The 21,613-nt window shown below is 37.4% G+C and overlaps 1 protein-coding gene across 4 annotated transcripts in view; it reads left to right on the top strand.

Moving 5' to 3' along the window:
• LOC131691972 (pikachurin) overlaps positions 1–21,613 on the top strand; it is a 788,885-nt gene that overhangs the window by 502,467 nt on the left and 264,805 nt on the right. For all 4 annotated transcript variants that reach the window (XM_058978784.1, XM_058978785.1, XM_058978782.1 and 1 more), the window contains one exon: positions 8,041–8,156. In XM_058978784.1, coding sequence (XP_058834767.1) covers positions 8,041–8,156 — 116 coding nt within the window. The remainder of the gene's footprint in view (positions 1–8,040; positions 8,157–21,613) is intronic.

The raw sequence follows: 21,613 nt of genomic DNA, 5'->3' as shown, positions 1-21,613 counted from the left end.
GTTTGCCGATACACTCAGCATTTTACTTTAATGTTAACTTTAATTTCAATAATAATCGTGGTTTTGTCTTATTTTATGTATATTTACTAGCTTTACGTTGCACTAGGAATATCATCAATCTGATTTCCAGGTGCTGACGTACGCCCATTTTGAATTATACAGTGGATTCAAATGCAGCTAAACGATGACCACGTGATGTGACGTGAGTTTAAACATGTCATTGGTGAGTAACCACGATTGGTTAATTGTATGTTACATCGTCTTGCCACTGTGATTGAAAACAGTGAGAGAATATATTCTTAAATCTGCCACGAATAGGTTTTATGCAGTCAACTTTCGTAAAATATGCGAATTTTTCGTACAAATGGTGAATTATTCGTAGTTCTATGAAGACGTTTTCATTTTTATTACGAGTTTTTCATAAATACCGCGAAGCAAATCTCGTAAGGCCGTGTGGTATCCGGCGGGCTAAAATCTTTTTGCACTATTTCATCCAATAATAGTAACACTGGGAACCTGCTCCCATGTCGTAAGAGGCGACTAACAACATGCTAGGAGTTCCTAGGTATTGCTCTGTACCGAAGACAACCTGAACGGACCATAACGTTTTGCGTCTTAGTCTTTATCCATTCGGTATTGAGTGAATCACTGACATATATTGCCCTTTTCTGATTCGCTATTCTCGATTGTGTAACAATGTTTTAGGTTTCTTCTGGCGGTTGTACAATAGCCGTAAAGGATGAAGTCTAATTCTACACTAAGTAACAGCATATATTAATATACCGGCTCTTCCACGCCAACGTATAGCTTTCAAAGCTTTGGTTTAAAACCCGTATTTAAAACAACAATCTTTCATGCAGGAAATTTATTAAATTCGCCTACGATGAAACAGTCGAATTGCACAAAAAGCTTTTGGTATGGCAATTGAACTGTAGATGTGTCCAAATAAACTTACATTTTTTTATTAAATCTGGAACCGTTTACCGCAAATCTGACGAATACTAAAAGTGACTTGTTCAGATCTCATGACAGCTTTGTACTACTTTTGCTTTCCTAAACAGCAATAAACATTTTAACACTCTCACTCTGTCAGAAAATGTAGCGCCATCAGAAGCTAAAATTTCGTAAAATCATACTTCTGGTCCTTTCTCCAAAACTATCCAGTTCAGTACTCTGCGTCACTTTTTCGAGTTTGAACCGCTCATATGATAGTCGGTCTTTGCCAGTATTGCTCTTCTCCCATCTATTCTTCTTCTGGCCCGCCGATGGATCAAGGCCCTTGTCGTTGTGTTTGTTATATTTATTACGCATAATAAACATTTTGTTTGAAATTTGGCATTTAACCCAATTATGAAAACGTGCCTGATAGGGAGAGTGGAGATGTCAATTTGTCATTAACATTTCGCAGTAAATTTCTTCGCATTCATTTGGGACATCTTTTATACTTTTTGTACGCTTGTTTTGTACTGCTAAATTTGGAAATGATCATTGAAGTGGTGATAAGAAGCAATACTCCCGATGGTCGGCTGTTCGCAGATCAAATTGCTCTTTCGAATTCTCGGAAATTCCGAGCGATTTTTGTACATATTACACAGATTATATTGTCTATAGATGCATAGATACCTCTATTACATTCCACGTGGCTTTGTCCTTTTATGTAACGCCCCGCGGAAGAATAATTATTAAAATGCCTATTGGAACGGCATTCCTATTTCTACTGGAGGTCGCGCACCTGAAGACTTTGATTTAAAATGAAAAGACAAAGCGCGTGACTACTTAGCCAAATCACAATATCTACCAATATATATCCTGATTCATTTCCCTAGCTGCTAACACCGATCCTATACTGCGACACTTGTGGATGATGCAGAGAATTCCTCGGTCATAATAGTCACAGGTGTTGAACTAACATTCCTTCCCATATCAGAAGTGACCAGCATGGGCGAAGCCATCTACGTTATTGATCATACTATAATCTTAGTCTCTTTAGACAGCACATTGGGTATGTTGTACGAACTATAGGTGTCTCATTACTTATAATAATACCAGAGATAAATACCACATATATTACAAAGTCTTCAATTACATAGATATTAGCATTTCCATTTCGAAAAAAAAGTCTCGATACAGTAAAAGTAATCATAGTATCAATGTTGTATTGTTCTTGAATTTTCGTGTTTCACCGTAATAAAGAAATGAATAATAGAATCGTTCACATAAAAATTAATCATACGCAACACTTCCAACAATCGACTGTCCGGAGTTGAAGTTACATCTTTTGCAAACTGAAAATTTCTGGATTAATTCAACAAACGAATAAATCTATAATAAATTTTCGGCAGCCGGCTACTCAGAGCAATAAATACATGATAATATTTCTGAGAGTTGCATCGTATCACTCTTTATTGCCATACTTCTAAAAAAACTTCTTCCCGTGGCAAACGTGGAAATGCAGAAGTTTACAAGTTCTCCAAAGCAACGTTTGTTAAACTAATATTTCCTTCCACGGCCACTGTAAGGAAAGGTCGGCGCAGATATTGACATTTCAAATTTTCAATTCCATATCTTGCTGTATTTATGGCTTATTGAAACCCTTTTATGGCCTTTCGATGGCTGTGCAAATTGGCACGGCCCATATTTATGATCTGTTCCAAAGGTTGAACGATGTCTGAGTCCATGAAAATTTGCTCGGGACTCCCAGGCTCCATTCGGTGATTCTCTGTGCAAATTCATTAGTTCTGGTTAAACACGAAGTAGTAATTAAGAATTGTATGGTCTTAATGTTCATGTTCATACTCAATAAAATGACAATTATATTTAGATAAGTTGCTCGTGAATATAATGTTCGCAAATGTCACAATTTTTCCACTATATTAGTTATGTAATTTGCGTTTCGACTACGTTTCATCAGAATTCGACACTAACTTAGTTACAGGATAACACTATTTATGTTTCTGAGCATACCCCTAGTACTGCGTGATGTCACGCAAGAAATTCGTCGTCAGTTAGTTTTGGGTAGTGTAGGATTCTGATAATACAATGTCGAAACGCAAATTTCATAACTAGCTTAGTTATACGTTTTGTGCCCTTCACGCGTAAATTTCCTCATGAATGGAGAAAAAATGGTTTTCTCCTTAATTTTTATCCACTGGGGAGATATTTTTTCAGGTTTGTTTCATGAAATAATTTGTAAAATTTTAAAAAAAAAATTTGGGTGTCAACCCAAGATTTTACAAGCAACCCAATACAAAAATAAAAGTAGCTTCAAAAGAGATTCGTATTTTTTGTTGGGGGAAACTGCCACTGCGACCACTATTCCGGTTATCTTTTGTGGCGGCCCCTGTTTGCTCTACATGTTACAAATTGCCCGAATCCAATGTTGTTGGAAGCGAGTTGTTTGTTTGTCCACATGTGTCGTTCCAACCTGGTAGTACATTATTAATGTAGCTAAGGATCCATTTGGGACAGATACGCCATACCTCTTGAGGCGTCATAAGCCGGCGCTAATCTATTCCGACACAAAGTTAGTGTCGGTTTCTGATGAGACGAAGTCGAAACGCACCCAAGTAATAAGAAATGATTTGTGCCCTTCAAGTACAAAGACTGGTTTTACCAAAAAATTTCGTCCTAGTGAGAAATGTTGGTGTTTACCCAATTTTTCTTCTTAGGGTGAAATATAGCATAGTGTCATAAGATGCCTTCCGAAACATTCCCTTCAAAGAAATAATACTGCACAATGGCAGAAAATATGTTTCAAGCTCTCGGGCTTGTAGTTACAGAATCGACAATTGTCTTGACTTTTGCTAATTTTTTTCAGATGATACTTAGCAGGACAATGTCTCGTAAATAAACCTGTGCTTATACGTAAATCTTTTCGTTTTGGATGCATTAGTTTTATGGTTCTTATTGTATCTGGATGTATGAATTTCTTAGCTTGTCGAGCGCCTTCTACGTTACGCCAGTCGTTTAGTAGTTAGTCTCTTGCCCAAGCCGAAAGTTCTAGTTTCATTGCACAGGTAGATACAGGCTTGTTATTTGCTCACACAATGAGCCACAAAGAGCGAAATACACCGATTAAAAATAGAGCAGCACAAAAACACTGCGATGTGCAGAACGACCGCACAAAGAGAAACTTGAAAACGAAAAAGAGTAAGATCTGTGCACCAAGAGCTGCACAATTTCGTTCACAGAGTCACCTTGAAGAGCCACTTTTTTGTGCCTCCCCTCACTGGAGAGCAGGTAGGAAGGCGAATCAAACTACAATTCAGATAAAGTTTGATCGGAAGAACGTTTTATAAATGTTTTTTTTGGTTGCCTTATCTACTTACGTGCGCGTGGAACCAAGATACACACTAAAGAGCCTCTTTATTTCTACTCTTTGTGGCGTGTAGCCATGGAGTAGAATACACGTGTGGGAGCAACACGCATCGGAATGAAGAGGTTTATTGTGAAAGAGAAGAGCGGTGGTTCGCATGAGAAGTGCAAAGAGCGTTTGTTATTCTTCTCTTTATTTGCTCTGAGGTGCATAACATCCCTGGGTAGATATACCTAAAAATGGTCCATGTCCAACAAACATGTTCGATGAACCACGCCTGGCTAACTCGTCGGCCACTTCGTAAATACCACGAATAATTTTTGTAAATACTACGAATAATTTTCATATACTGTACAAACAACGTATGTAAATATGAACCGAAAAGATCGGATAAAAATAATATGTAAAAAATACGAAAACTTTGTTCGATGAACGAATACGAAATCGTGCGACTAACGGATAAATTTACTAGTAGTACACAATATTTCGTTCTATGTATGAAAAACAAATTTGCCTTTTCCATTTTGTATTATATTCCTGCTGGGTATATTCGTGCTGGGTACTCCAAATATGGAAAGTTACGAAAGTTTCGTTTATCAAGTCGCCATTTTTTTATTTCGCGAAATGAACGCAACAAGCGTTGCAGAAAACGACAGCGTTCTATACACAGATTTATTTTTTCAGTGTAGGAACAGAATTGTCGTTTAACCCACGGATAAACCCGGACACTAAGAATTCGTAACATACTTCTGCAGTTATTTCCAACCCACAAGGGTGGACTCCACAAGGTTTGGAGCGATTGAATACCTGACTATTGCAAATTCATATCGTGCGCCATACAGGTTTCTGAGCAGCGTGCTCTCGCAGACTCATTCGTATCTCACATTCTATGATATTCGCGAAACTGAGAGCCTTTACCTCAATTTATCTGTGCCTCTCTTATAGCAGTACGCCACAGTCATTTAGATATCTTCATCCCTTTTTCGCCGTCTCATACGTGCCACGTTTTTCACGATAAACGAAGGTGAATGGCAGACGTTTATAGCACACACACATGCTCAAGTACCGCCAGCGTGGCAACCATAGCTTCTAGAGCATTTATTCAAAACGACGTATCTACAATGAGTTACTCTCTTTGATTACTTTCTCTTTCGATTTTTACGGCGTCACTTTAGCACTTTTCACTAATTTTACAGTACAGATAGAAAGACGGTGGTTTCGACTAGCACATTATGCAAGTAGTTGATGGATAAATGTTAAAGCGACCGAATTATTAACAGAAGAGAAAGCAAACAATGAGAGTCACTCATTGTAGACATGTCTTTTTGAAAAAAGGCTCAAGAAATCACCTAACTTTTGAGTGTTTTTTTTTCAAAAAGACATATCTGAAATGAGTTACTCTCTTTTTTTACTTTCTCTTCTGTTAATAATTCGGTCACTTTAACATTTATCCCTGAACTCTGCATAATAAGCTAGTTAAAACCACCGTCTTTCGATCTGTACTGTAATGAGAGTAACTCATTGCAGATGTCTTTTCGAAAAAAGGCTCAAGAAATCACCTAATTGACTCTTCCTCTCTTCTACACCATTCTCTATCGAGAGCTCAATGATTGATCGCTCATGCGTTGGCACTCACGACCAAGCCTGCACCTTTCAACACGAATCAGACCAAAATGAAATATTAGGGGAGCTAGTTGGCGGTTGTGGTAAGTTGGCGGAATCCCCTTTTCTCCGTTTTTATTAGACATATAGTGCTGCCTCTCGTTGTGTACCTCAAGTTATATGAAATCCATTATGCAATGTGTTTTTGTTGCAAAACATTTTGTTTTGTAGAAGTTGTGCGCGATATTGTGTTTTCGAGCATACCGAGTAAATTTATGTAATTTTAAACACCTTGGGTTAATTAAGGTGATTTTCAATCTATTCCCGGAATGATTATATTTTTCAATAGTGGGTGAAAATAGTTTTCAATATCCGTATAGATATTACACCTATCTGCAAACAAAAGTTATTTTTTAAATAGTTTTTTATAAAATGTGCGGTTGGGCAGTTGGCAGTGACGCACGCGGGGCAAGTTGGCTATACTTTTAGTGCAAAAAAGTCATCAAATATTTTTCTGTGCAAAAAAGTCTTCAAATATTTTTCTCTCTGAAATTCACTGCAAAGTAAGAAAATCTTTTTCTTGTGTATCTCGTCATATTTACTTCGGCCAATCGCCTGAACAATTTTGAAAATTTGCTTTTGAATGTGGAGTACGTTCGAAGTTCATTTACCGGGTTACAGAAACTGAAATATAGATGCAAATGTAGGTTAATATACAGTTTTATTGAGAAGACATGCAGCTCGTTCCATAAGGGCCCTTGATGTATTTGAATCTCCATTTTTTGCTTATTTTCTGGCACAGCGATACATACTGCCAACTTATCCCTGGGCCGGGTTTCCAGCGTCACACATTTTTTGTCTATAAAAGCAAAGACAATGCAACAAAACTTTGATAAAATTCAGCGATGTTGCCAACAGTCTGCCTTTTTATGCAACGTGTTCTATTTTGCAGGACCTACCTAAATCAAAGTGGTAATATATGGAAACTGAAAACACCGCAAACTAGCCCCGGTCTCTCCTACTGGAAACAGAAAACGAATTTCCCGCTTTGGTTTCGTTTAAATAGCATTTTTTCGCCCATTTTCCAATGGAAAACAACAAATTAGATCACATATCTCAAAGACTGTATCGTAGCATAACTTTCCCACTAATTTTAAGCCAATGGTGTAGTCAGAAATTTGAGTTTGATGAAAATCGTTGATTTTACGAAAATGCTTAAAAATTTAATGTAAGTTTGATGAATTATTAAAAGTTCAGAAACAAAATTAGTCTAACAGTCTTTTATAATATATCAATTAAATCAAAGTATGAAAATACAAAGTACACTTTTAAAGTGGAATAGAAAATTAACTGTCAAAATCACATAATTTCGAAAGCATCAACTTTGGAGTTTTAACAACCTCGATGAAGCAAGACGCACATCTTTTGATGTAATAATATTGGAGAAAAATCTCTTCAAAAATAGAAAGAGTCTTCAGCAAAGTTGTTGATAATGTCATTATAAACAACTTAGTTGGAAATATGAAGACTACATGTATATCGAGATATATTAAGAAATTTTCTTAAACCCAGCTCTTTTCAATAAATTTTTTATCGAATATTTATTGAACAGAATGTGAAGTATATTATTTGTACACAGCAGACGATGCCTCGATTTAGCAATACAAATAAATAAACAAACTCAATTTTTTAGTAGTTTGGAATGAGCGTGTACGGTCTCACGGCATGCGGAGAATACAGATGAATAATGTAGAGTTCAATTTTGTGGCAAAGAGATAAATTTTTTTACCAAAAATTTTCAAAAAAATTAATTGAAGGCTAATTGAAAAAAAATGTAAAGTATGTAAACCCAAAAGCTATATGCAGAACAATTTCAAATTTTAAACGATGGATTTTTTTAAACCTTTTGTAGGATCCCTCATACTACTTTTCTGTAAAAAATACATTTTAGGGGAAATTAGGTTCATCAAAATCGTTTTCTTCCTATACCGTAGAAATTCTCAAACGTTTAATCGTAGTTGTACTTTCAGTTGAATGTTATTTAAATTAACTTTGATTATTTTTCTCTCCACTTTTGTATATTCATCAAAATAACGCCAATCAATATAACCACAAATCATTAGGAAAGAGTCATGTACGTTGGATTGCGGCTTTGAGGGTATCTGCAGCAACGGAGACAGCGGGCAATCACAGCATTGTCTGTGTCCATTTGGAAAGGCTGGCCATCGGTGCGAGGAAGGTAAGTGTTGTTTTTGGGGAATAATAGATATGATGTAACATACCAGTAATAACAGCGAGTTTTATCGACTTGTACGAATTAAACGAACAATTGGTATGCTAAGTTCCTCCTTAGGATAAAATTGGCTAAAGTCATTTTTGAACATGAAAGCATCGTTACATCTAAGTCATGGATTGTCTTTCGATCTCGTCTCATCAGTATCGGACATCGACTTGGCACCGGATAGAGGCTAAATTCGAAAACGTTACACAATGTCCTAAGTGAGATCGCGGTAAAATGGATCTCCTAATTAATATCATCCAACATTTTTTACCAGAAAAGTTGAACATTTTGACGTACTCGTATCACAATTAAAAGTGGGTTTAGTGCCGGTACTCGTCTCCATTTTAAAATCATCGCTTTAAAATTTAAAATCGGTTGCTTGTAATTTAAAAAAGCGGCCGTTTCATGATGATTTATTATCAGAGAGAATGTATATTAAAAAAAGTTATACCATGTTCACACTACAGAATTAAAACATGTTATAATAATTAGCAACAAGAAAAATGTCATCAAGATAGCGTTAAAACACGTTTTAACTCGTAGTGTAAACGTAGTATTAAATAGCATTTGTTATTTTGAATTCCAAGGAGAAAAATCAAAATTATCAAATTAATTCCATGTTTACTCCTTAACCCTTTCATGCCCAACTTTTTTCTAGTGCATGTAGGGTTTCAAAACTATTTTTCCTTGAAAACGGTGAGATCAAGAAACACGAAAAGTCTATTTTCATAACGATAGGTGCTTCCCTTGCAGGGCTAGAAGCTGTTCAATTTTTACCTTCCAATGCTCAATACAATTCTCCAAGAATATTTAAAGTAGTCCAATTGCATGGAAAACGTAGCCAAAGACAGTCTCAATTGATAAATTTTATCAGTTTTCAATAATATTGCACCACAACGAAGATATATGAAAAAATCCTTTTTCGATGTCAACGCAAACTGTCCCTGGCAGCACTGCTCCATCGGAATCCAATTAAACTAATTGCAATAACTTCGCTTCTAGAGCTGATCCATGTAACTGCTATAACTCAAATGAAAGGCAATAGTCACATTCATTAACCTTATTTGTTTTTGTGAGCAAATCTGGCCTCAATCAAAAGTTATAGCTGTTTAAAAACATTGTTGTCCACAAACAACATGGGCATGAATGGGTTAATTAGCTCGAATCTTATTATGACCGCCGGTATTCATGTATCAAGCTAATGACCACCACTAACCACAATAGAGTGAGAAGTGGCCAACTGCTCAGATAGTAAACAGCAAACATGCTAATAATTTAACATCATTTCCGCGCGATCTTGAAATCTAGCTAAATCGTTAGTCTGATTCCATAATTGTAGAGTATCCCAATGTTAACGTTAAGACCTGTTGCTCTCAAAGGGCTGGAAAAGTGGCATTTCACGCTCGCACTTGTCAAACCCGTTTTACGCAATTTACGCAATCCACCTACACGAATTAATATAATCTTTGCGGCGGAAGCAGAAATCTGAATTACATGGGAAGCTCTCTGATACATGATTGTAGAATTAACAAAGTTAACTGATTATCCCGTTAAATAGGATTTACGTATAATACTTCGAGGTATGATGCAAAAGGCATGATGCTGATGGTCTTATGAGCATCGTCCAACGTACGTTTAAGCCTCCAGCAGAAGCGATTCTTATTATAAATAGGACCTTAACACAAACCCCGCCAATGTTCTTGTTATCTGGGAATCGACTGCGCAGTCTAACAAAATAACAGGTTAAAATTCCGTAAATGGAAGTATCTATCAAGATTTTACTTTGTGTAAGGTAAAAACTACTGAAAAAGAACAACCAGTAACGGTTAGAGACATGAAACCAAAGAAGGTCAACTTATTTCCACCCACAACTGAAATACCTCCAGCCAATTAAGCTTTTAGTAGCATCTATTCAAGCACTCAACTTTATCGACTCGTCAATTAATTAACCATAAAAAAACGTCTGAATGGCGACTTCTAGCATGACTCCCTCACGTGTCTAGTCTAGCTAGCTACATTCAGTTACGAGCCTGCAACTAGGCATGCCAGCGGGTCTGCACAACAGCGAACAAAATGAACACGTATCTAAGTACCTATCCCGATCGAAAGGAAATAACAAAAGTATACACGATTGAATGATTTTCTTATAACAATTTGTGCTATATATCAGGTTTTGTCAGTAAAGTTATATAACATCTACATCAACTAAACGGATTTGATAGCATTTTGATACTATCCTCCGATCGGATTGTTAGCAAGAGAGCTTTTGCCCAATGAGTTTTTGAGCGTGGATGTATGAATATATAGAAACAGTGGTGGTTAGCTACAGTAAATGTATAGTGCCCGTCACACATTAAATATACACACATGTTCATGTCGAAGTTAGGTGGTAGCTGGATAAAAAATAAAATCACAAATGCATTGAAGAGATACTCTGGCTCTGTATAGTTTATTACTACAGGGTGTCCCTAATGTTCGATGCGAAGCATTTCAATGTACTTGTATTTACGCGATGCAAGACCCATCTACCGATCAATTAACAGCGATTTCTACTTCCAACGCTCTTTAAAAAACAATGTTAAAAGGCATTTCAATTCGATCTTCTTTTTCAACTAGAATATTTAATCAACTATCAATAAAAAATACGCAAGTTTGGAAAAGAATTGGCAGACAGTGCAAAATAGCCGAAAAGCCCAACATTTCTAGAGTACCATTCACCGATCACTACAAGTAATAGATATCCATTTGCCGAAAATTCTAGGTTTATAATTTTTTATTACCGACAAATTAGGTCCAAACATGTGTTGCAGACTTTGTTCATTCGGTTTGTGTATAACTCACTTAGAAATATTGTCCTTGCACAGTTTTATTAACAGTTGGCTTTGAGTTAAGAGGAAAAAAGCGGTAAAATGGCAGCGGATTTAATACAGCATTCAAATATAATTATTTGGAAAAATATGAAAAGACGAATAATGAAAGTGTATATTATATTGATGTTCTACGTACTATTTCCATATTTCACTTTATTTATAATTTCTAAATTCCGTGCAATATTCGAGTCAAAACAATTTCGCCATCAAATTGATCGGTAAATGGAGGCCTATCGGTGGATGGGCTTTGCACGGTATATCTATAAATTGTTTATAAAAGTTATTTCAAAGAATTAATTGTTTTTAAAATTTTATGCCATCAATGCTTTACATTCAACACTATCGACTCAAAAGATATCTAGTTTCTGATACCTGGGACACAAAAGTTCTACTTTGTGGAATTCTATCAAAAATTCTTTCGATGCGAAACTAAATATGCAACATTCCACATCATCATTAAAAAAAACTTACAAAAAGCCTAATGCACAAACTTTTATAACTCTACCCTCAGGTTAATGGGACACCCTAACGTATCTATCTAGTCACTAGGACATGATGCTTTTAATCCTTAACATGGTGCCCATGTCGAAAGCTGTCCTACCACCTAATGTTCGGTACCAAGCAAGTGGTGTGGTGTTACTTTGAGTGCCAAATACGAGTGGTGCACTGTAGCTCGTTGGTTGATATTTCCATCAGACAGTGGAGTGTCAACGATGTGATAAAACAGCTAGGAAAGTATAAAAAAAAATGAAGCGTACCGAGAGGCGTGGAAACTAAGCACTACGCATAAAAACTGTAACTTTTATTACTGTGGAAGTAAACGCTGTCCCTTCTCGCAACTAGATTATGATTCGACAGTCAGCTGAAATGGGACAGTGTTTAGTAGCGTACAGTATATTTAGTTGCAGTTTGTATCTGCATGCATGTAACTGGTCGATTTGAATACAAAGTATCGACATTTATGATCCAGTATTGCTCTTGGCGAAACTGTTCGCTGTAGAACGATCTGTGTTATTGCTATTGCATTGAGGATGGCAGTAAATCACGCGTCGTATTAGCCAATATTTAAGCAGTTTAGCTTTCAAATCAGCTTACAATGTTTGATTAGTTTTGACCTTTTTAACTTACGTTCAATAACAGTAACAATGTGAATATTGCATTATAAAGTATCTCACGTTTACGGTATGTATACATGTATTCACTAAGAAAACCCTGAGACAATCGCACGCTTTAAAATCCGTTTGAACAAAATTGATTATTTTCAGATTATTTGACGTTTGTGTTTGGTGAATGACACACGAATGGTTTGTGATGCATTTTTATGCTTGCTAAGAATACAGATCGATATAAATGGATCTTCAATGAATGTTGTTGAAACTAATGGTATTTTCGTTTTTGACATTGCATTACGACGGTGCAGTCGGAGCTAGAGCCGGTTTTCGAACCCGAGCCCCAAAGTTTGAAAATCGAAAAACCAGGACCCGACCCGAACCAGTTTGTACTGAGTTTGATTCGCGGCGTCGATAATTGAACCAGCAAAAATTTTACACTTTTCCCCCGAAAGATTTTGACTTAGCCATCGATGGATACGATCGCTGAAAGTAGGGACATTGTAGCAGTCAACTGCTTAATCTCTCCATTGGGAGGGCAGCTTTTGAAATACTTCCATACGGATCGGTAATGTTGGAAGTTTTCAATATCCAGTACACAATGTCAAAGAATTTCATCTGTCTAGGCCGAATCTGTGGCTGAAATTTTTGATGTCCTAGGAAGCGCTGAGAATTTCTGCTCGTTTCTAAGATTTCACCAACAAGAAGCTACTTGCTTCGGTGTTGTAGCTTCCTTGAGTTATTATACCCATCAAGGCACACCCTCGAGCAATACATTACAATACAACACTTTTTTGCATTCCTACTGAAACAATCATCCTCAAAAGTCTCCCCACAATTTACACATTACTGCTATAATGGGTAGCTGTATGGTCCAATAGTGTGCAACAAAGACAGTTCATGACCCACGGCAAAACGAGGTGAACAGTTAGAAGGTCCAAAATGCCTTAGTTTGGCAAAGCTGATCTGGTGAAGGTCTCCCACAACAAGGCCGATGAAACATAAGTCATTTTCTTATTCTCAGCGATTTTCGCTGTACGCAATTGCTTGTGATCCAGAATGTTAACTAAGTGACACGTGGGGTCTTTGAAAAAACCCAACTCCATGTTTCCTTTAATCTTCGCATTTCGACCCCGTGTCGGTGGTTACTCCATCAATTTCAACTGCTTATGCGGACACATTGACACTTTCGTAGAAAGCTCGCTTTTTCTAACAGCTTTTATTGCATTTATTTTTATATTATGAACCAGTAATAACGTGGTTTAATTTAAAACGTTTTTCCAACTCTAATAATGTGACTCCTCTCGGAACAAATAGGGTAATGAGCCTATTCTCACCATGGTTCTATTATCACTCTACACATTTGAAGCCGTTGGTTAGATCGTCTGTCATCTTTGTTCAACGCATTGGGTCAAATGGTAGGATGACACTCGGCACTCGATTCGAGTTTTCGTTGAGCTCAAACACTTCATCGTTTTCAGGACGTTTGTAATATTTGATTGGTTCTTTACAACGTAGCAAAGCTGTTGATGCCAATTTATACGCATCCCATCGATAGCCGAGTAATTAATGAATTAGTAGGGTACTCTCCTGAACCCTTTATAAGGCAGTGGCAACTATATTGCCACCTTTTCGATTCGTTCATAACGCAGAAATATGCAGTGAGATGTGTTCCAACCTTATGAAATCTACTTGTTAGGAGTCTGGCAACTCCTCTTATTACTTTTTATTGAGATACAGTGAAAAGTGTCAGAATGGTGAAGAGTTTTTAGAAAAAATTATGGCAATTTTCTTTTGGATAATAAAATTAGCTCGATTTTGAAAAAAAATACTCTAGACCCTATAAAAATACTAGTAAAAATTACAAATTAAACAATTAAATGAATAAATGAACGTCTGTAATCTGTGGTCTCATTTTTCAACATATCCTCAGAATCCAGGGGTTATTTACTGTTAAGCAGGTAATAACCAGTAAGTCAGATTTTGAGATTACCGCGGTTTTCATTTAAGCGGATTTTGAAATTTACGCGGTTTTCATTTACGCGGCATGTATCCGCCGCGTAAAAATAACCTGAGTGTATTTCCATCAATCTCGTTGGAAATATATCAAACATTACGAAGACTGACGTTTTCTAACGGCGGTACTGTCGGTACCAAGTACTAACTGATATAACTGATTACTGATTTGTTAGTTAACAGAACTCGAGTGAATGGGATAAAGTGATAACAGTGTCGAGTTCTGCATGAATTAAGCCACGAAGATTGATTACTCTATTGTACAAAATCAATAAAATGAAGAAAATTAAACTATTGAAAATAATTTAAATTTGAAAAAATACAGAATGAATGAAGAAAAAACGACATAAACTAGATAAAAAATAGTGAACAACAACAGAATGATTAATATAAAACAAATAAATAAAATAAATAAAGCAAATAAAATAAATAAAATAGGTAAATTAAATAAAAAAATAGAATAAATAAAATTAATATAATAAATAAAATAAATAAAATTAAAAAAAAACGAATAAAATAATATTATTAAAAAAACGAATGAAAAGAAAGAAATTTAAAAATTATTTGACGCTTATACAATCAACAAAATAGATAGCATATATACCAATGGGTGAGTCGCTTAGGACAATGTGCCATACACACTGTACCACTTACGGTAAACACGATATAAGATTACGATTCACAGTAATATACCATCATATCAAATTTGGATCCCATCGTAACGAGCACGTCTCTTCATAGCACATTCGGCTCTACAACGACCACAGAAGGACTAAGCACTCTATGCTATGCTGGTATGACTCATCGCACCCTGGGACGCACTGCTGCTAGCACTATGGAAGCCCTAGATCCCCCTGCCACAGTCGAGCCATTGCAGCCAGCGTTCACCAGTCGTCCCGGTCCTGTGAGCAGGAGTGGTGAAGGGGTCTTCCAAATCGATACCAACGGCAATCAATCGCGGCATTCAAACCTACAAATATATTACCAGAATGCCGGTGGTAATCGAAGATTATTTGGTAGCAAGTTCGGATGAATGCTTCGACATAATCGCCCTCACAGAGACGTGGCTTAGCGATAGCACTCTGTCAGTGCAAGCATTTGGTGCCAACTACGATGTTTTCCGAACTGATCGCAGCTCACGTAACAGTCTCAAGGCTACCGGCGGCGGGGTACTTGTGGCTATCCATCGTCGATTGAAAGCGCAACTGATTGACGATACTTTGGGGGTCTGTGTCGAGCAGGTGTGGGTGCGAATCAAACTGGCTGGCTACGCACTTTTTCTTTGCGTGGTTTATCTTCCACCGGACCGCACTCGCGATTCGACATTGATTGATTCACATACTGAGTCACTGGAACGGATTTCCGCTCAAGCAAGCCCGGTTGATGAGATCCTGATTGTTGGTGATTTCAATTTCTCCGGATTAAAATGGCGCTCTGCTTCTGACGGATTTATGTTCGCTGATCCCGAATTGTCATCTTTTCATGCTGGTATCACCAGTTTGCTTGACTGCTACAGTCTAAATCTGCTGCGCCAAACGAATAATGTGGTAAACGAGAACAACAGAATCCTTGATCTCTGTTTTTCGAGCAAATCTGACTACGCGCCAAAAGTTACCGCAGCACCGTTCCCCCTGGTAAAGACTGTTAGACATCACCCTCCCCTGCATATATTGCTTGAAGCGATTCGAGTGAAGCATGACTGCAATGCTTCTGACACCGTCAGCTATAATTTTAGAAAAGCCAACTATAATAGCATTATTGACTTCCTGTCGAATATCCACTGGACTGAAATTCTCGACAATGATGATGTCAACGTTGCAGTGCAGACCTTCTCCAATGTTATGAGCTATGCTATCGATCGCTATGTACCCAAAAGAAGTGGCCTTCAATCTAAGCACCCAGCGTGGTACACTGCCGAGCTGAGACGGTTAAAAGCGACTAAAAGAGCCGCTCTGAAGAAGTACTCCAAGTTTGGGGGCTACGTGCTGCGACAACACTACGTTCATGTTAACCAAGTCTATAGAAAGACATCGAAGCGTTGCCATGCCGATTACTTAGAGCAACGTAACGTAAGTTGAAGTCCGAACCTAAAACATTCTGGAAGCATGTAAACGAGCAAAGAAAGGAATCCGGGTTGCCTTCAACGATGAGCTATGGAGGACGTATGAGCTCTAGTTTACAGGAGATCTGCCAACTATTCTCTGAAAAGTTCGCGAGTGTTTTCTCCAACGAGAAACTGACACCTACCCAGGCTTCACGCGCGGCTCTCAATGTACCTCAATCATACCAGTCTTTGAACTCTATCAATATCGACAATAATATGGTACAACTGGCGATTAGCAAAATGAAGGCTTCAACCTCGGCAGGCCCAGATGGTATACCAACTATTATTCTAAAAAAATGCTCTGCCGGTCTAATTGAACCTCTTTGTCATCTGTTTCAATTGTCGCTATCAACCGGAGTATTTCCCGAACTCTGGAAATCCTCCTTCATGTTTCCAGTTCACAAAAAAGGTGATAAAAAGGTAGTTGACAATTACCGTGGTATTACAACGCTAAGCGCAGTTCCTAAGCTGTTTGAAATGGCTGTGTTGGAACCCATCTCCAGCCACTGCAAACAGTATATCTCCGAGACTCAGCATGGATTTATGCCGAAACGTTCAACATCTACGAATCTTCTGTCGTTCACAACATATGTTACAGATGCTATGTCGGACGGCCTTCAAACTGATGTTATCTACACGGATCTTTCAGCTGCTTTTGACAAGATAAATCACGCTATTGCTGTGGCAAAATTGGATAGACTTGGCTTTGGTACTAATATTCTCCGTTGGATGCAATCGTATCTCAGTGATCGTCGTCTAGCAGTCAAGATAGGTGATTGTGTATCCGAAGAGTTCTTTGCTTCATCTGGTATTCCGCAAGGCAGCCATCTCGGTCCATTGATTTTTCTTCTGTATTTCAACGACGTTAACTTTTGTTTAGAAGGACCACGGTTGTCTTTCGCCGACGACCTCAAGTTATACCATAGAATACGGAATACTGATGATGTAGCTTTCCTTCAACGCCAACTGGAAACCTTTGCGGAATGGTGCGAGATCAACCGAATGACCCTAAACCCCAAGAAATGTACGGTCATTACGTTCTCGAGGAAAAAAACGCCAATTCGATTCAATTACTGTCTAGCTGAATCCACAATTGACAGAGCGAATTGCGTCAAAGATCTCGGAGTTTTTCTCGATGAACAACTGACGTTTAAACAGCATATCAGCTATATTGTCGCAAAGGCATCACGCTGTTTGGGGTTCATAATGAGAATATCTAAGCACTTTTCAGATATTTACTGCTTGAAATCTCTCTACTGCTCACTCGTTCGATCAACTCTGGAATATTGTTCAGTTGTGTGGAACCCTCATTATCTCAACGGTGTCCATCGAATTGAGACAGTACAGCGCAGATTTGTTCGGTTTGCCCTTCGTCGATTGCCTTGGAGCAATCCTCACCAGCTGCCAAGTTATGAAAGCCGGGGTTTGCTTATTGGACTCGATACATTGCAAGTGCGACGGGATCTATTCCGTGCTATGACGATTTCGGATATTTTACAAGATCGAATTGACTGCCCCGAGCTTCTCAGTGCGATAAATATGAATGTTCGCCCTCGCGCCCTTCGCAATAATTTATTCCTCCGATTACCTCTTCGCCGGACTAACTATGGAGTAAACGGTGCCATCATTGGTTTGCAGCGGACCTTCAACAGAGTGTCATCCGAGTTCGATCTTCACATTCCACGTAGCATATTACATGTTGACTTTTTAAATAGATTAAGAAATTATCATTAGGACCACACTGTGTCTGTTGATATTAATTAATTATAAATTTCACTCGTTACCACAATGTGTGGCACACTAAGGCACACTTCTGACAACTCAAAAACTGTCAACAAAGTATAGTTAAATAATCATAGCAACCATTGCTTTTATTTTACTGAACACCATGGCACATCGTGGCACAAGCTACCACGCTGTTCGTTTGTGAGCACAATTCGGTTTGTGCTAAGCGACTCACCCCTTGATATATATATTAATTGAATTTAATAAAGTGAAGGAAATAAACTTAATGAATTAAATGAATAAATCGAACAAGATAGATAAAATGATTGATGAAAAAAATCGGAGAAAATTATTTAGTGAATAAAACAAACAAAATGAGCGTTATGAAAAATGTACATAAAATTTAGAAAACGTAAATAATTTATAACATTAATAAAAAGAAGTAAATGAACAAAATAAATTAAATGAAGGGAATGTTAATTAAATATTATAGTGATTGATACAATCAAATTGATAAAAGTAATGAAAATTATGGAATTTAATTGAATGGTTAATATATCAAATGATTAAAATGAATACAATGAATTCATGAATTGTAATTAATCAAATGAATAAAATTTATATGAAGTAATTTAATGAATAACTTCAAGTAGGCAAATCAGATTGGGTTCCATCCATAAATAACGTGTGTGTGTCTGTGAGGGTAGCAGATAGGAGATCATACCAAGCAACGTAGCTAATACGATGATCAACATGAATGAGTCCCAAAGTCTTCCATGCCCGACTTTTTTCTAGCGCATATAGAGTTAAAAAAATATTTTACTTTAGAAGTGTTGGGGTCAAGAAACACTAAAAACCTGATTTGATCAAGAAGATTGCTTTTCATGTAGTGTTAGCAGCTACTCTATTTTTATTTTCCGATACTCAATATAATTCTCCTAGAATATTTACATTTGTCCAATATGCCATATATATGATTTTTTTTAATATTTTAAGACAACATATACGATTTATTTTGATATTTTAAGATAAGGAAGATATATCAAAATTTATTTTTTTCGTCGTCACTTGAAACAGTCGCTGGCAGCACTGCTCCAACAGAATCCAATCAGAATAATTGCGATGACTTTAATTCTATACATACTACTTGTAACTGTTATTGCTCAAATGATGGGATACAGTCTCAATTGTGAGCCTTTCTTGTTTTTGTGGGCAAATCTTCCCTAAAACAAAGGTTATAGCTGTTTGAAATCGTTGTTGTTTATAAAAAAAACAAGGACATGAAAAGGTTAAATACTATAGAAAATACACTGTGTATTATTATTAATACCATCTTGTCCAACTCATATGCTACGTCTATCGCGATTTGAGGCACCATGCCGAAAAAGATGCTAGGTTCGAATGCAAATAATTGTGAAAGTCTTGCGAAACTAGTAACTAACTGAATAAGACTCGTCATCAGAAAAATTTCATAGGTGGGTTTTCGTGAAACTTCGTCATTATAAGAGGGGTGCTTGGAAGCATGTGACGAAATGCAACGATGAGGCGGTTGAAAATCATTTAAAAAATGCTTCGTTATTTATCAATGTAGCATTGCTGCTCTATATGCCGCAATTTTGCGTCCATGTGCCTGCAAAGGTAGTGGAGATATATGGAGTTATCGTCGAGCCGAGTCTGATCTGCGAAGACCTGTTAAAGTATGGGGTTGGTTGCTTCAAGAACCACTCACTTCAATAGGTGAAGAATTGCATGCAGTCAAAATCGAGGAAAATAACTACTTCCACCGCAATCGCATGTATGTATTGAAAAACTCCGTGTCGGTCAGCTAGTTGAGAAACGTGCAGTGCAATGAACACCCGCAGACGAACGGTCCTTCATTTTAGACACCAGTCCAAATACTGGACCCTACAATTTTCAAATTAGCGAAGCACCGTTGAAATGGAAATCCATTTGAAGCCAGTGTTTAAAATGGTGCTTGTGCTATTTATGTTCAAAACATTCAGTAAAATAGCATCGAATTTTATCGACAACTTCTGTTGGGCCTCAAAGTAATCGTTACAAAAACAGGGTATACGGAAATCTAATACACGGTTGCGCACAGTATGGGTAATGTTGACAATCCATATAAAAATTGCTTATGTTTTTGTAAAATATGCTTTGTTCATTTCATATGCAACAATTTATATGTAATTGTGTTGGTTCGACGGTTGCGGTTAAATTATATGGTGTCTTTAATGTGTGGGTTAACTTTGTGTACGTACCGTGTGCGTTAAGAGAGCAAGCGCATAATATTTCAATTATTATTATACATCGAAATAAATATACATAATTGATTAATAATTTTATAATCAAAATGTTTTATATTTAGAAGTGTAGTTTTACGGTAATAGTTCCTAAAATACCAATGGGCTATTCCTTGGAGTTTTTCGATTTCAATTTTTCTGAGATCTGGGTTTCCTAGTAGACATTTCCTGAATACTTATAGAGTGATGCGATCGCCAGGTTCGACAAAAATTTCCCCCAGTCACAATTAGGATTTGACACATGCTCGTGAAAATTTTTGTTTTAACAAATACAGCTCAAAATAACAACCTTCCGAAAAATTTCCATAATTATCATCATGATTCGCTTTCTCAGAAATTGAAAGACGCATAACAATTCCAACAAAAAAAAATTAAATGATTTGGGCGGAATACAAAACCGGTTTCACAATCGGAAACACTACCCTACTGAGTAGCTGAATCCCACTCTCATCGCTGCTAACTAGGAAAAGCGATAAGGAACACTTCCTCATAAAGTACACGACAGCGCCGGTGACCAATGGCACCGAAACATTCATTCTGATATACCATCAGGTGAAAAGACACGCATTATCCTGAAACGGTAGCGGTGTGGGGGAGGGATGTTTCTGATGAGATGACAGTTAGCTTGACAGTACCACCCACTATGGTATGAGAAACGAACGAAGCTTAGAGACACAGTGTTAGTGCAGTAGCAAATATGGATGCCATATGGTGGTGCGGAGCCGTATCAAATTTCGATCCTATCCTCCCGTGGATTCGCAACGATAACAATGTGTCCAAGTGTGATGACATTTATTGGGTAATGTCATTATTTGCCCGTAGCCGTTGTTGCTATGATCGTGTGTGACAGAACAGTTCGCTTACGCTATACTAGGTAAGTTTTGTGTCCTTGCTGGGGCGCTGAATCACGCCTCACATATCAAGCTGATAGGAGCAGTAATGCAAATGTAGGTAATTGAAAACCTACACCGTCCATGTATGGAGTGGACTGGACGGATTTGATTGTAGTTTGGATCAAAGCAACCTGCAAGGTAAAGAAAGAAACAAGGGGTGAGTTGCTTAGAACAATGTGCCATACACACTGTATCACCTACGATAACACGATATAAGATTACGATTCACAGTAATACACGCTCATTTCACTCATTACCACAATGTGTGGCACAATGAGACACACTTTTGGCAACTCAAAAACTGTCAACAAAGTGTAGTTGAATAATCATAGCAACCATTGCTTTTGTTTTACTGAACACCATGGCACATCGTGGCACAAGCTACCACGTTGTTT

Source organism: Topomyia yanbarensis, chromosome 3, assembly GCF_030247195.1.
Source record: "Topomyia yanbarensis strain Yona2022 chromosome 3, ASM3024719v1, whole genome shotgun sequence".
NCBI lineage: Eukaryota > Metazoa > Arthropoda > Insecta > Diptera > Culicidae > Topomyia > Topomyia yanbarensis.
Note: the sequence above shows the minus strand (reverse complement) of the source record. Positions and strands in the feature narration are given on the sequence as shown.